At 39.6% G+C, this 16,982-nt stretch overlaps 1 protein-coding gene across 6 annotated transcripts in view; it reads left to right on the top strand.

The window, feature by feature from the left end:
• The window catches only part of EPB41L4B (erythrocyte membrane protein band 4.1 like 4B), a 194,265-nt gene extending 179,422 nt beyond the window's left edge, over positions 1-14,843 (top strand). For 5 of the 6 annotated variants that reach the window (XM_071455149.1, XM_071455107.1, XM_071455117.1 and 2 more), the window contains 3 exons: positions 4,379-4,447; positions 8,282-8,445; positions 10,033-14,843. In XM_071455149.1, coding sequence (XP_071311250.1) covers positions 4,379-4,447; positions 8,282-8,445; positions 10,033-10,102 — 303 coding nt within the window. In that variant the 3' untranslated portion in view covers positions 10,103-14,843. The remainder of the gene's footprint in view (positions 1-4,378; positions 4,448-8,281; positions 8,446-10,032) is intronic. The other variant, XM_071455126.1, reaches the window with a different exon arrangement.
• Positions 14,844-16,982: the final 2,139 nt, after the last annotated feature.

The raw sequence follows: 16,982 nt of genomic DNA, 5'->3' as shown, positions 1-16,982 counted from the left end.
ATCAATAAACTCAACAAAAGTACTCTTTCTTTATCTCCTTCCACTTCCATTTGTTTATATGAGAAAGTTGCTTTTTTTTTCCTCCTAACTCATCTAAAAAGTGTTTCAGGAACGTGCAATTGTTTTTACTGAGATTTGAAATTCCATCCAGAAGAACTCTCTGCACAAATGCAAAGAAAAGGGGAAGATTCTTCCTTTAGGCTTCTTAATTCTCCCTTGCTATATAAATGTCAAGGAAAATCAGTGTGTTAATTCTTTCTGGCTGTGGCAAAGATTCCTCCAAAGATTCCTCTTTATTTTCTGCTAGTACTCAAAGATTCCTCTTATTCCATTATTGCTGTCCACTCCAATGGACAGCAATAATGCAATAAGAATCTTTGAGTACTAGCAGAAAATAAAGAGAAATAAATTTTTGCTTTTTTTTTCCCATGAAAATTGATGTGACTGTTATATCTGACTGGTTTTCAGATTTATCACCTTAAAGATTACTCAACCATTGGACATCTCTTGAGACTATGCCAATCCTTTGTTTTTTGGGGTTTTTTTTTGAGAGTCAACTGTTCTTTTAAGCTTAGTAAATTCTCAACTTGCCAAGCTAAATATTCCAGACAAGGAGCTACTTGTCCAAAGTAGTTCTGCTATGGTACTTCTCCCTGACCTTTCAAGCAAGGGGCATTTCAGGTTATGAAACAAGCTCTCAGCATGTGAGATGCTGCTGGAATCTCAGCCTTCTTCCCTCCCCTTTCAAGCCATGCCTCTGCCACCTGACAGTTACTCATAGGGCTTGCCTTAAAGGTCGTTTTATGGCTGTGACTTTGGCTGCAAGACTCTTGGCACTCCTGCAGAGAGAGCAAGTGTGCTTGAAATCAAGTTTCTTACTTAAAAGCCTGTCTGTGCTGTTAAGGAGAGCACAGCTCTAACCTCTTGTTGCTCATGCTATTTCTGTAGCCCCTGTGACACCAGTTAGTCCCTGTTGCTCTTGTGGAAGAGCCTGACTGTACCAGAAAATGCCTATCTGAGTAATGTGGGAGAGATTGCTGCTCCATCTGCCAGGACAGGAATTGTGCCCAGCTGTAGACTTTAAAGAGGTTACTTGTTTTGTTTCATACCAAAGCAGACAGCAAACCTCACTCTGGTCTATAGGCAGTCCGTGCACTGACAGCTACTGTGTTTCACTTCTCTGAGCAGCTAGAGTTCAGCTTCATGAGATCAACCTGTCCATGGAACTGCCCACTTCCTCTTCCCTCTCCTTTTCCCCTGGTGTATGCCTTCCCAGGTAAAGCCTGGAAGCTGCTGAGGGTCTTCAGATGCTGGAGGAACTGCAGCTTTGAAGTAGGTGGTAGAGTTGGCTCTGCCCTTCTTCTATTCTCAGTTCCCAGGTGGCATCTTTCAACTGATCCTGCCATGACAGGGAGAAGAAAGCAGCCTGGAAAAGTTAAGAGTCTGCTTCTTCCATGTGAGTTAGGAGATATTTAAAGGTATGGTATGTCTTCCTCCTAGGACAGGGAGAGAGGCTGTGTGGGGAAGGGGTAACATTTAGGTTCTGCTCAGGGAGTTGTTTTGATTTCTGAGCTATTCTGAGATTTTTGAATTCACGCAATAAACTCAACTCCAATGCAAGGGTAAGGAAGAGACTCACCCATGATGCTGCTTTCCTTGTGTGGTGGAGTGGGAATCACAGGCTTTTCTTCCTCCTTCCAGGTCCTGGCAACTGCTACTGCTGGCCATGGCGAACATGCAGGACAGTTAGGTTAAAGTAGGCAAAGAGACCTTTCAAATTTCCAAATCAGGTTTCACATAAACCAGTTTTTAAAGTGATGTTTTCCACACTGTTGTCTCCCCATCCTGCATATCCTCTGTCTAAACAATAATCTTGAATGTATTTTTTTCTGCTATTGTATGGATTAGGATATTGTACCAACTTCCTACTCAGAAGAGCCAAGCCATTAATAGATAAGAACTTCTTGCCAGTATTGAAGAGGCAACAACAGTGTTGTCTCTCTGCCTTGCCTAAGGAAGCTGGCAGCAATAATTTAATCAAGGCCTGAGCCAAAACAATAAACTCTGTTGTGCCTTTTGAGTAACAGTGGCCTGTTCTCAGAGGCAAAAAATATGGGGGAAGAGTAAATACTAGAGGCTAAGTGGGATGATTTGTTTGTCACTCATATTGAAGACAGGTATGGATTTTTTTCCCCTCTGTTCCATAATTTCTCCTTCCACTTTGTTTAAAAGGCCAGAAATTGAGGGGTTTATAATTCAGTGAGCCTTTCATTTGTCAACATTGTCCTATTCTCAAGATTAAAATAGCACAGCTCCCTGAGAGAGGGACTCACACTGATAACGAAACCAGACTGACCATTTCTTACCCTGTTTTGATGCTTAGGCTGGCCTCACACACACCCACAGATTGCTGGTTTTGCAAGAGGGCATTCTGTATGGCTATGGGTCACAGCATGTGATCAGACAGATTCCTGTTATGTGCCTCTGCTCCCAAATCTCAGTGGCATCTCCAGTATTCTGCATAATTCTTCTTTCCTGTGTTCAGTAACTGCGCTTCATTTCTGTAATGAGACTAACTGGCAAAATTGGAGAGATTTAACTGTGGGATATCAAACTCCTATGACACACAAGCAACCAGATTCCCATCCCTGTTTGTCTTTGGCTCAAAGATTTTATTTGTAACTGAGTACACTTGTACTTTGTACTGTAACATCATATTGTAAACTCTTCATAACCTGAGAATGTCAGCCTGGGCTCATGGGTATTTGCTGTCTCTCAAAAGAGTGAGATATGCTACAGCTGTCCAGATTTGGCTCTGGACATATAATGTATAATATGGGTATAATGTAAAATAACAAATTTGTGAGAAGCTATTGTGTCAGTCTAATGAGTTAGGTTCAATCAGCAATACAGCAGACCTACATACACTTTGCTAACAGACATGAATATAGGACTGTGAAAGAACTGTGAAACTTCCTTTAATAAGTTTGCCTAGAAAATTGTGATTTGAAATAATTTCTCCTTCGCAGAATTGTTAGCTCATTTTTGCCTGTGTAATTGATTTACAAACGCCTTTACTCTGTTAAAAAGTCATTTACATGCTTGACGGTATCATTGTTATCCATACTCCTCGTGTGTAAGAAGCCTGACAATTAATGCTAAGCTTAATTCCACATGTTTGCAGAAGGAAGCCCGCAGATAGCTGTTAATTTCCCTTGGTACCCTTAGAAGCCAATATGTTTCTGCTATTTTATTTGCAAAATAAACACTGTACATTTACTTAATTATATTTGATGTCATAATTCCAGGGGTTTTTTTGGCCTACAGGGGCTTGGGGCCCTTGAGGTAGCTTTCCTCATTATTAGACAACAGTTGTATAGCTGTAGTTAGTAAATGATGATTGAATACATGCATAACAAAGCAATGCACAGCAGTTTCTGTAATAAAGTGAAAAACACACCTCTACAGTGAAAAATGCAATTTTCCAAAGGGAAAGCATGAAGTGCAACTCAAATTCAAATGTTTATTTGCTATTTTGTCCTCTCTGAATGAATGAATAATAATGTCTGCATTCTAAAAAGGAAAATAATGAGAAACAGCGTTCACAATGAAGTGAGACAGAGATTGTTGCTGCTTTTAATATATTTTTAATTTCAGCTAATGTTTAAAACTACGTTAAGGGCAGAAGTGACTTCCAGCAGGGTCTGGTCACACCAGTGACTATATCCTCATGGACCAAACCCTCTTGGCAGATGGATATGTTGGTCTCTCTCCTCTTTGTTTCCATGCACCTTTCAAAAAACCTCCAAAGGTTATCCTTTATCTGCAGCCCTCTACTCAACACAGGGCATCCTAGCTGCCTGAAACAAACAGTTGTCCCCATGGTTTTTTAATTTATTATTTTCTTTTGATCCCACCTTGGGTGATTGTTTGTCTTTGGTAGCAACAGTGTAAGTGAAAATTTGGAAGTCTAAAATATTTAAAGCACAGGTTCTTTACCCAAAGTCCCTGTACAGCAAAATTTGCTCCTGCACTTCATATTGCATATCTTAAAATGTAGTGTTGGCTAAAGAATCACATAATAATTCTGGTGACAGAATTGGAAGATATATTGTATGCAACCAGCTCTGTATTTGCTCAGCATATTTAATTACATGGTAAAATTAATTTATCAAGTTTTCATATTTATGCTTTGACTATTCATCATCAGGTTTCTGTATGCATTTTTGGAAGGGTCTTTTTTGGGTCTGGTCCAAGCACTGCTGAACTGCTCTGATTTGTTGGATATGTCACTGTAGTTGCAATGCTTTGCTGCTTTTTTTTTCTTTTGCATTTTTATGCTCTGAAAGTAACATCTTTTTCTTTATCTTTTTTAAAGATAAAGACATTCCCTGCTGATACATCTAATCCTTTTTTCGATCCCTTTACAACAGTACCACAGTTTTCTGTAAGTAGAATGTGCAAATAAAAAACTGTGTTTTAACACAATTCCAACTGATTTTTAAAGTGTCAGAAATCTATGCACTAAGCAGTCCTCAAAAAAATTTTAAAAAAGATAAATTCCAAGTAGAAATTAAGAGTACGAAGCAGTTAAATATTCCCATTATACAAAATGTTGCCTGCATTCAGACATTGCTGCTTAATAGACAGAGGACTAAAAGTTAAAGGTCAAGGTTCACCATCAATGAAGTCAGTCCCAAAGTGTTCATTTCAGGACTGTAGAGGACACTGGTGAAGCTCCATAACACCTTTACAGGGAGCAGTAAGGGAATGGAAGGATTTAGTCCTCTGTCCAGCAATTGCATGCCCTCCTGCCTGAAACCACCTGCTGTGCCATCACAAAGAGAGCCCTGATTTTCATTGAATGTACAACTGAACTTTAGAGAATTATAGTTGGTGTGTGAATGACTACAGTGGTATCCTTGTACAAACTCTCATGTTTACCCAAGGACTTGAATCCAATATTGAACTTCATTCTTGTTAAATATTCACAGAAGAAATGACTTAGGGATTTTGGTGAGGTAAACTGCGTACAAACAGAAAACAATTATCAGACAATTTAAAAAGTAAGTATGTTCGAAATCTTGCTTTGGTGGCAGAGGCATTATCTAATAACTATGACCAAAAAAAAGTATGACAAAATTAACTACTCTTTAAGAAACACTCTGCTTATAAACGCCATGTAAAATGATTTATAATTTTAAAGTTTCATTTGCAAAATGAAGCATTTCAGACTTTGACCTTAAATTTTACTGGTTGCAGCAATCTATATCTGGCATATAATCCAAGATAAATTTCTTCATGTTAAGGTTCTGTCTGTATTTAACGATTTAAGGAAAGAGGCTTTTCTTTCACAATAAACCTGATCATGGGCTTTTATGTAAATGTGTTTTTTCTCCAAATAGGTGCTTTAAAGCCAGAGTTAGTTAGCCTTCCCAAGCTGTGTAAGTGCCACAGTTGAGCTCTAATTAAATGCATTTGAATGTACACAGGAACGTCACATCAATGTTTCCTTATGTCAGCCAAGTCCAGATCATAAAATTGTGATAAAAGCTAACCCAAAGTTACAATGCTTGTGTCTTTCACAGTACTCCTTTATCTAAGCAAAATTATGTGCCTCCCAAAATAGCTTTCTCACTAATTAGTATTGATTGTCAGATATTATTTTTTTGTCTCTGACAGTTAGGATGAAAGCAAAATTTAGGAGGGCTATATAACATACATTTTCATAATTGGGGGTTCAGAACTCTAAAACACAAACAGAAGACATACTGATATACTTGCCCACAGAAATTTCCATATTGCAGAGAATGGCTATTTCATGGCAAATTCAAATGTTGAATTTTTGTTATGTTCTGTCAGGAGAAAAGAGGCAAAGCAAAATTCAAACTAATCTTTCTGAAATCCCATCTTGTCCCCATAGATTTCCATTTCCCTGGGCAGGGTGGAGAGAAAAACTGAGACCACCAATATTTAAAATACCATTGCAATAAAAACTGGATGATGTATGATCCATCATGTGACCCTGTACATTTCTTTTAGTGAGTTATGTACAAATATCTGTGGTGAACAAGCAGCTACCCATGGGACTGCACAGAGATGGGAAAACAATTAGAAGAGTTAGGTGGCTTTGGTCTGGTGTTTCATAGCCCTCTCTCCCAGCCCAAAGGGAGGTGTCTCTCCACTGCAGTATTTTAGATCATCCTGATGCACTGCTGAGAGCTCCTCCTGCCTGAAGAGAGCTACATCACTGGCAGGAGCTCTAAGGGAAGGGTAGCTAGGACTTGCAGGAAGATCTAACTCTGATTGGTATCCACTCACATGCAGACCCAGATGGTAATGTTTGGTAATTGTTGGTGTTTTGTTTTTTTTTTTGTTTTTTTTTTCTGTTCTTGTTTCCCCTTACCCTCCACTTTTTTTTTTTCTTTTTTTTTTCCCCACTTGGAAGAAAACATCAGAATGTTATTGAGCAGGAAAAGGATTATGTATAGTGATGTTTAGAAGGCTTTACCTTTTGTATATAGCTCCAAATTTGGTGGTGTATATGCAGGTGTGTTGATTTGATCAGATGAAAAATTAGATTACTTGGTTACCTGTAATGTTTAAATATAATCTTCAGCCCAGGAACCCTCTGAATTTCAGAGATTTCCATAGAAAAATGGCAGGCATGATGGCCATAATCTCAGGCATGTGTAAGCCACATAGACTTAAATTAATGAAATTATATCTGTTTAGACCAGTTAAATATTTGGCTTAAGTGTGCAATCAGACATATGTATAAAAAGATGCTTTGGATATCTACTGTAAAATCATCATCCAGAGCAGACACACTATGGGACTCAAGGCAGTTCTTCAGCAAGTGTAGCTTGTCATCACTCTGCTGATTTCAGTGAGGCTGGCAGAGTTTACATCAGCTTCAGAGTGATGTCTTCTTCTCATGCCATAGGGTAAGATCTGGCAGTCCTTGGAGCACAGGGATACCAAATTTCATACCCCTGCAGTTTGTAAGGTTGAGTTTTAGAAGTTGAATTACAGAGAATTTTGAACAGGTCCTATTAGCCATTATTTACACACATGAGAGTTTCTTTAGTTGATTTTACATTTTTCCATTTTACTAGTTTTGTGGAATTAATGGAATTCCTTTTGCTTCAGAGATTATTTTGGATCATTAGAGATGTGTCACTTTAAACATGTTAAAAAGTGACAATAAGCAAGCAAACCTAACACAGCCAGTCTTTCCTGGGCTCAAATAGTTTTCCCACTGTTTGAACTAAGTTTGTGAATCACTTGCAGAGGGTTGCAGAATTTGAGAAATAAATAGACCAAAAAAAAAAAGGTTGCTCTTGAAATAGCTGCTTTCTTATGATGGTGACTTTTCCTCCTCCCTGCCTTAGACTCTGAACCAGGTTCAAAAGAAATAGTCACCAAGGAAGAAAGGTAGGATTTAGATACCAGTAGGAGCATGTTTTAATGATCTTGACACACTGACAATTGCAGTTGCTCTGTATTCTTCCCACGTTAGGGTCAGACATGCACCACAGGCACTAGCTGCTGTGGTTTGGCATAAGAAATAACCCACACCAAAAAGCAAGACAGGACTGTTTGATTTTTAGGGATCTTCCCGTTCTGGTTGTAAAAATAGCCCTGTCTTTGCTATAATATTGTTGTGCTGAAATACCTCACCTAAAAGACAGGAGATGGTTGCTTGCTGCTTGTCTTAAATCTGGACTTCCAATATTGCTTTAACATTACCTTTCACTAGATACTGAAAGAATATTTCTCTTGAGGCATGTTTCAGTTAGCAAAAGTGGGAAAGAGATGGAGATTTTGAAACCTGGACTCCTAAAAGCCCAGACTCCCAGCTGTTAACAGAACACAGAGTAGTTAGAGGACCCACCAGGAAATTGAATAGGATTCCTGAAGGATATTCCAGAAATCTCATGTTGTCAACATTCTGCATAATTTTTAGGGAAAATACAATAATGATAAGTGTCATTCTCCAAATTGATCATGTTTTTTACCTGAATGCTGCCAGTCCCATAGGTGTCACCTCACTCAGCTCATGTTGCAATCTGGCTGGTCCCTCAGGTATCAAAAGAGGTGGCTGTGGAGCCTCTGCAGAGGCTGTGCTGAGAGGTTATAGACACAGCCTCCCATTTGTTCTCATTCTTAGTTGCTGTTACTGTGTGCTTGGCAATGAATTGGAGAGTGAAGGATGACCAGTAGAAGCTAATCTACAATTTTTTCTTTCTGTGTGTGCGTATACATATTTTTTTTGTAGGCAGAATTTGCAGACAGCAAATTACAATGCTGTGGGGTGCAGTCATCTCCTAAGATTACGCTGGTGTCTCCATCACCCGTCCTGAGGTCTCTGGCAGAGACTATCCCGACTCCAACAGTGCAGACAGTATATACGTCGCATAAGCCCATTTCGCTGGCAGACAGGTACTGTGCAGTTCTTTCACAGAAATACTATGATGTTTTCTGCATTGAAGGAATCAGCTTGATTTCCCTTTTTCTGTCATAATTACCGTAAAGTGTCATTTTCTCTTATACTGAAAGATTTTTGCTTGACTACTTCAGAATAGGTGGGTTATGTAAAGAAGTATCTGTAACTGATACTCATGCTCTGAGATAAAGAAAAGCCTACCTTAATTAGCTGCTGCAGCCAGCAGTGTACCATTTCTGTCACCAACGGCCTGGGGACAAAGGGTTGTGCAGATTTTTCCTCAGGCAAGTCATTTTGTCTGAGCCACAAAACTTTTGTTTTCATAACTGCTGTTACAATTTGTTTTTTGAAATTAGATGTCCATGAGGGAAACCTGAGTTTGAGAAATGTCTGTTCTTCTAAATGAAAAACAGGCATTGGTTTTCTTTCTTGTTCCTCTTTCTCTTTTTTTTTTTTCTATTTTAGTAATGTCAAGCTACAGTGGTCTTGTAATTTCTCAGAGAATCAACAAGCTATACCACCTTTTTACAGAAAGATTCTTCAGTTTTCTATTCTTTCATCCTACTGGTTTTGCATGCTGGCTTCTTATTCTATAATTTAAGCAAAACTGAACTCAAGCTGATAATTTACTGAATATAAATGTAGCAGTGGATATAGTCAGTACTTCTGGAGCACAAATAATTCAAGGCTTATGAAGAAAAAAGTACTTCTTTGACATCATAATGAATGAATCTTTTATGCTTTTGGATTCACAGTCATTTCCTATTTTTGGTTGTTAATTATTTTTTGCAGCTGGTTAATTGCACCTGCACATTAATTCAACATTGCTTACTCATCTAAAAAATTATCATTCCAGTGAAAAAGTAATTCTGAAGCTGTAGTGCTGAACTCAGCTTCTGTAAGATGTCTCATGCACAAGTAGGTGATTCTACCCCTGCTTGTCCACAAATGGGCTGCAAGGTTTCTGCAATGCCATTTAAATCTCCAAACTGTGTTACAAGTGTGAGATACATAACTTTCAGAACAGCATGGTAAACAGTATCAGAAATTGAGTCACTAAACCAGGACATTCCCAGGGTTACAAATCCTCGGGGCTCTGGAGTGAATTGGTAGAGCAAGGAACTCAGGCTCTGATAATGGCATCCTGATATGTGCAGGACTGTGGTAAATTCAGCATAGCTATATATGTATGTATATAGATATCCCCCAATATCAGATTGCACCAAGGAGCAGAAGGCTGTAACAGTAGTCTATCATAATGGCATTTGCTGCAGCTGCTCCATTTTTAGAGTCCTTGTCCAGCTTCCTTTGAAATCAGTAGCCTTTAATGGGGGTTAGATAAAATTATAAACTGTTTTGCCATGTGGATCTTTTTATATCCTTCTTCTTGCCTCTGTTTGCTCCTCAGAAATATCAAGCGATACTTGTTTTTGAATCAGCCATCAGTTATCAGCTTTTTCACTGAATTGTGTCTGACCTTTTTTTCCCCTTCTTTGGTATTTTGAAAATGTTAATTATTTTAAATTGAAATCTGAGACTTATTGTTGTTCCCATAATTGGCTGTTTGTGCATTAATTACACAGTGCTGAGACTCTGAGGCGTGAACTTGAGAGAGAGAAAATGATGAAAAGACTCTTGATGACAGAATTATGAAACTCGCACTTCCGTCAGATGGAGAATGGATTGGGGCCTTTCATGTGCCTTCTGTCTGTTTACATTCCTCTGCTTCTGTGTACTCAACATAATGCATCGGGAAAATGTGTGATATTCCTGGCTCGCCTGGATTCACCGCCGTTGGTTAAAATTACGTCTTGGCTAGACTTTGACTTGAAGGAGTTCCTTTATTCATTTGCTGCTGGGAAATAAACCTTCAATCCTTTCTCTCTCTTGAGATTTTATACTATTAACACAATTAATTTCTGGTTTGGTTTTGGTAAATCTAGGGCAAAGAGGATCAGCAAGGAGCATACTGATTTCTATTGGGAAACACTGTTCTGTACATATGTGAATAAGTGCACAGAAATTAATGTTATGCAGAATATTTTGATAGTAACATAGAAAATATGTCATTTTGTACAACTGAAAATTGCAATGAGCTACTGCTATTTGTTAAGAGAACCATTTTTAAAGCAGAAGAATGATTATTACATCCTAACCCCAGGACTGTTAGTCTCCACAGAATAAACGGCTGTCTTATTAAATTCCTAACCTTAACCTTCCCTCAGAGATATAAATAGCTGCAACTGGGAGAGACACTCCACCATACAGATACACACACCCAATACTTCCTATAGCTTATCACCTTGACCTAAACCTTCAACAAAATCTTACTGTATTTCCATTAATGGATGAAAAAATCTGTTGTTTAAAGTAATTTGCTACTGACTTTCTAGCTTGATACTGACTTTTTTAGAGCAAGTGAGGAGCTTTACCTTCTCCAGTTTGCCTAGGCTTTAAGGCTAGCCCACGTTCAGCATCTTCTGCCCCAGCACTGAAGGTTGCAGAGCCTCAGCGGTGTGTAGCTCACACAAGAATTTTTTCCTTCCTGGGTTAAAAAACACCTTCCTGGCTGACATGAATTGATTGGTCCCCTTCAAGAACAAGAACGATGATCTCTTTTAGGCATAGCTGTGCCTATACCCATATTTTTAATTCTACTAATCAGAGTGTATGGCCCAGCAATCCTGTGCTATACATCCCATTCACCTCCAACACCCAAGCAGCCTCTACATCCAGTGGAGCTATCTCAGGCATGAAGTGGGGTGGGTAGTCCAACACTAGCAGAGCCACAGCCACAGGGAGGGAATTGATGGGATACAGGTAACGCTACCAACTATCTCCTAGGGAAAAAAAAAAAAGGTCTCAGCTTCCCCTTGTTCAGTAGCGCAGGGTCATCTAGAAAACTAACAATATCTGACTGTCAGCTACAAGGTACTCTTTCAACAGGAAAGGTTTTGTGCATTTTGTATGGCTGAAGATGTATATTGTTCTGTTACTCTGTACACTATGTTCTCTTATTTGTATTAAGATAAAATATTGCCCTTCATTTGGCACCGATTACAATGGCTTTATCTCAGCTTAAGCAGTTTGTTTGTGTGGAGGCTGGGAAGTGATTGCTGTGAGATTGGATTTCCTTCAGAGTTAGCTTCTGCTGTTTTTCTAAAAGGAGAGTTTTGGAGACCTTCGTAAGACTGGATTGCAGTGTGAAGGTATAAAATGACTTGTCTATTTTATATTTGCTGGGACAAAAATTTGCTTTAGGCTTCCCATTTAAATCCACCAAGCACAAAACTTTCTGGTTGCCATAAATTAGGTCAAAATACACAGCACAACTGTTAGGTAGAAAATCACATTACAAAATTTAATCAAGTGGTTCAACATGAGCAGTGGGCACAAGGAGCCACAAAAACACACCTGGACTGTAGATTTAAGAGCATTCCAGTGACTTTTCTGGGTAATCAGATATGACTTGTATGCTGTCCACCTGCTAGTGGCAGTGCCAGGACACTTCTGTTCCTTTTGTTTTAATGCCCCAGTCCATCAATCCAGGGTTCTCAAAAATTGATTAGGAACATTAAATCCCTGTGAGAAAATTGGAAAGGAGGGGGAAATGCACAGACACAAAAGAATGCAATTTCTTGTTACTCTTTTCTCACCACTTCCCAGAAGGTATTGGTGAGGGAGAAGCAGCAGCACATTTTGAGTGTGTCCAAGTGAGAGTGAGCATTTTGAAGAACAAATAAAAGAAAATTGTAACTAGAAATGCTGGTTTGGGAAAGGAAATGAAGTAAGGTTGAGAATGGCACAGTGCTGACTGAGAATGGCCATTGTGCTGACTGCTCAATCTGGTTTTCTGTCTGTTAGGTAACCCTCAGTTGTGTTTGAACTGGCAACAGTTTCACAAAGTCATTGTCAAAGAAAACCCAGAAAAAAAGCCCCAACCAAACAAACAGAAAAAAATCTGAACACACCCTTCAGTCATACTGATTGATGCAGTGGACTTTAGGAACCCCACAATATGCCCTCAGGTTTGGGGGCAAAACAGATCCACGTTAGGACTTTCTGGTCACTTAAAGTAAAAGCCTTTAGCAAAACTGAATTCCTGAGTCAGACTAGCCTATAAGATATTCTGGCTCATAAACAGTCTAAAACAGTGTTGTTTTTAATGCATCATTTTTGCTCCCATTGTATAAAATTTCTTCAGCTGAAATAATCAGAACTGGAACAGAAGTAACGTGAACCAAGTTTACTTTATATGGCCAAATCTTTATGGCTGAGGCATGCTCTGGGATAGCTGAAGAAGGGCAGAGATTCCTCCTTCTGTGGTTCCCACCAGGAGAAGAGGGAAAGGCTCATGTGGCTGCTTAGTATTTGTGGGACATTTTCTACAGAACAAATCTAAGTATGTTGCCTTGTTGTGTTTTAGTGTCTTATCCACTGGCTGCCACTGTTTCCTATTCTGCAGTCTAATGGAGCTTTATTAAAACTGTTTTACTGAAATCAAACTAAACTTTTAACTGTGGAATGTCATCATCTTGTTCTTTCTTACTACATACCTTCTTCAGCCATGCTTGAGCGTCTCAGTTTTCACATCCTCTGAAGAAACACTTCTGCCTCACCTCTGGTTGGGATTACAGTGTTAGGACACCTGTTACCCAAAACTGCTGTGAACAAGACAATGTCAACATGAACATATTGCAGAGGGGCAGATATTGCAGATTTGCTCCTATAATTTAACTTTACAGGTGTTAAAGGATACTCTGCCTGAAGGTATGTCTATATAATAGTGCAGAAGTATCTGAGCTAGCTTTAAGCTTGCATTTGTAGTTGTGGCAGCATGAAGCCCAGCACAGGCTATCATTATCATGTACATTGACATGTGTAAAGATAACGCATTTGAACAGCAGCCTTCTGAAGCATGGGCTCCAGAACTGGTGACAGAAGAGGGTGGCTGAAAGGATTTTGTCTCTTCAGCTCTCCTGGGAAAGGGTTCATCTCATCTAACATTAAAATGCCCAGCTCTCACCTGGTGAGAGATCAAAGGACCTGTCTTACGGAGGTGCCTCTGACTTTAGTGTCTACCTTTATACTGACTAAAGTTAAGTGAGATGAATCCTGCTTTCCCTCCCTCTGGCTAGGTCTACATTGCAAACCCTTGCTGACTCAGCTGCATCATCCAGGGTTCAGCTTCAAGGTGTGATTTGGGATCGGCGTAGCTGTGCCAGCGAAAGCCCTGAGCGTTAGATGTAAATAAACTGCCAGAAATATCCTTTTGACAGAACAGAGAGCTGGGATAACAACTTACAGTGACATAAATGCAGAGGCTTTGCTGTAGTCATGCTCCATCTGGGAGTTGGTGAAACCTCCTGCTATAGCCACGCTGGCCAAGCTAACCAGGGGTGGCCCTGGCTTTTCACAGTGCCCCGAGTGATGCTCCGACCCCGTCAGCAGATCCCAGCTTTTCAGCGCCAAGTCTCTAAGCAGCGGAATGCAATGTTGTCATGTTCAGGTGATTCCAGCAAAATTTATTGGCCATTTAAATAGCTATGCAAGGAGTTAAATATTTTCTCATTTTGCAGTCTCTTATGGAAGCCAACCAATTGTGCTTTGTTTTTTTGTGTGGCTCAGCTGTTTCCACTATTTGTTTTAAAAGGAATAACTGAGTTTTCTTTAGAAGTGTTGGTTGAGATTCCACACCTCTCTCAGATCCCATCGTGTGTGCAGACTTTTCATGTTTCATAGACCCTGGAAGTGCAAAATTTGAAAATTAACTCCTCCAATATTTCAGTTCATGGCTTCACTCTCTTGCAACAGGATGCCTACATGCCCATTTGAAACAGAGCTAGCAATGCAGTGAAACATTTCATTGGAGGCAGCATCATGTTTTGTTTGAACTGTTTACAAATAGCCTTTGCTTTTATTTATTTTTTTTTTCCTGAATACACTTCTGGTTCATTTGCTACAAAAAAACCTACTTGTAATTATGCAATGCAATATTTTTTCTTTTTTTTCTTTTCTTTTTTTTCTTTAATGTCCTGATGTTCAAGGAGTTTGCAATAAATATACTGAGACTGATCTGTAATTGCATGTAAGATTAGCCTCACAACTGTGTTTTGTAAAGTTAAGTGCCGTAAAAGAAGCTGTAGATGATGTGGAGAAGGAGGGAAGATAGAGAGCAAGTGGAGGCTTCTTTGGCAGCTGCAGCATGGAGTGGTGGGTAGCAGCTTTAAAGCAAGACTGCTCACACCATTTTGTTTCACCTGAGTAGCAGCATGTATCATCAGACAGTGTATGATGGCATTTTGTTGAAAACATGCCTAAAGAGAAACTTTTACGGCTCCGCTGTTTACCTGTTCCTGTATTCATGCCTGCAATAAAAGAGATGAAAAATAAATCACAGAGTCTGAGCAATTTGTAGTCAAACCAGTCATTTAGGAGGCAAGGGGCAACATGCCAATTAAAGGAAACATCTGCTTGCTAGGAAAGTGGATCCACCATCATATAAAAAATTACAATGCAAATTAAAAATGGAGAGATAACTTCTTCATAAAGCCTAGAGGGTTTTCTTCAGTTAAAGTTATAGTCTAGTGTTGTGGGTGCCAATCATCTGTGGGGTCATTAGGTGGAGCACATTTTGCTGAATACCAGAGCCAGAAAATACTGGCAGGATTAAAGCAGACAAACACAAAACTTGGCAGGTTTTTGGGCTTTCATCTAGGGATCAAAAGGCAGCAAAAAGTATTACTAGAGTGGAAGGGGTGGGGAGGAATGCTCCACACAGAGCTGAGAGACACCAGGTTGTTAAGCTGCTCCATAGAGAAAAATTTGAAAACATACTCACCAAAAAAACCCCAAACAAACTAAGCCTGTTTACTGCATTTGTTTTTCAAACACAATTAAAACATTTCAGTCAGATTTTTGTCCTTGATTTTGCCTTTCTTTCAATGTCTAAATGGAAAGTTGCTTCAGAATGAAACATTTCCCTTTCCTTCAAAGATCTCTAAATCTTTGACATTTTGACATTAACTTTGCCAGTGCACTTAGGAAATTATATCCCAGAAATGTTGACCCCATTTTCTGAGGTTGCCAAAACTCTGTATTCAGAAGGAATCTGATCCCAACCCAATTTCTCCATCTGGATCTTCTACTATTTTTATTCTCTGTGCAGGGAAATCAGAGGAGCAACAGCTCCGCGTTCTTCCAACTCCACTCAATTTATACCAAGAAAATTGATTATCCAGACAGCAAACCTAGTTAATTAATTCTCCTTAATAAAGATCTTTGCTAAAGAACAGTGTTCTGAGGTGCAGTGTGATGAGAAGCTGTGCACTAAAAGGTCAGCAAATACTCTTGTGGAATTCAGCTGCAATGGAGAAGTGTGGGGACTTCAGAGGTAAATCTGAACAATCTTTTGGTTCATTATCAGATGACTGATCTATGAGACTGAGTTTGAAGTCACTGAGATTAATTCTATACCTCTGGGGACATGCTTTCTCGAGCAGAAAACAGACTTTGCATACAGGCACTGTTAAGTTGGGGCAGGGGGATTTTTGTACCACAGCCAGGTTTCAGCCTGGCTGTGGTGCAAAAGTCTTGTGGCAGCAAGGGGGTGGGAAGGCACCCATCAGGGTGCAGACACAGGCAAGGGGAGGGAACCCCAAGCCTCATGAAAGACAATGGCTGTGCCTTTGCCAAGCACAGTGAAGCCTTTGGGGCTGGTCAGCACTGGGATCCCCATGCCCAAATGCAACTTGGCCCGAAGGGCAGCCCTGCAGCAAACCCTGAGTCATGTTTGGTTGTGACCAGATGTGTGAGAGGATACACCAGGGTATGAGAGAAATAAAAAATCAACTATTGCCCTTTCCCAGCCATCCCAGGACAGGTTCATGAGAGCATCCCAGCTCCTGGTGTCAGATGAGGAGAGCAAGCCTGCCCTTTATGCGAGAAGCTGGAAATTGGAGCAGTTTAGCTGTGGCATCAGATGTGTTTGACAACCCTGACAATTACAACTCGATCTTATATGCTGCCAGTAGTGCATATGGCCTGTGAGATATCTCCTCACCAGTCTTTAGGGTCTATGATGGTCAGGAGAATAGGGGAAAACAACAAGAAACAACAGCAAGAACAGCAACAACCCACACTGTCACCTGCTGGGCAGCCTGATGGCAAAGTACTGCCTGAACCATTATCTGCCTTTTTACTTTGTTTTAAAATTACAAATACAAAATTGCCTCATTATATAAGCAATATGCAATTGATATTAATTGTGTTATTTTTTTAATGAGTATTTCTACTGTGTGTGTGTTTGCTATATCATGCCAGTGAGTGCTCAGCTGTGTCATCAGAGTGGCATAAAAGCCACATGGGTCTTAATTGTTTCATGCAGTGATTATTTCAGTTCTTCAAGCAGGGAGCAAGTTAACCCTCCTGCATTGTTCTTCCTCTGCCTTTTATTAGCAAACTCTTATGGAAATCCGAGAAAATCTCACCAAAAATTATTTTCTTAAAAGATATTTGGTCAGTCAGCTAGCAT

The sequence above is a fragment of the Agelaius tricolor genome, unplaced genomic scaffold (genome assembly GCF_023055355.1).
Source record: "Agelaius tricolor isolate 1412-34295 unplaced genomic scaffold, bAgeTri1.0.p SCAF_2, whole genome shotgun sequence".
Classification (NCBI taxonomy): domain Eukaryota; kingdom Metazoa; phylum Chordata; class Aves; order Passeriformes; family Icteridae; genus Agelaius; species Agelaius tricolor.
Note: the sequence above shows the minus strand (reverse complement) of the source record. Positions and strands in the feature narration are given on the sequence as shown.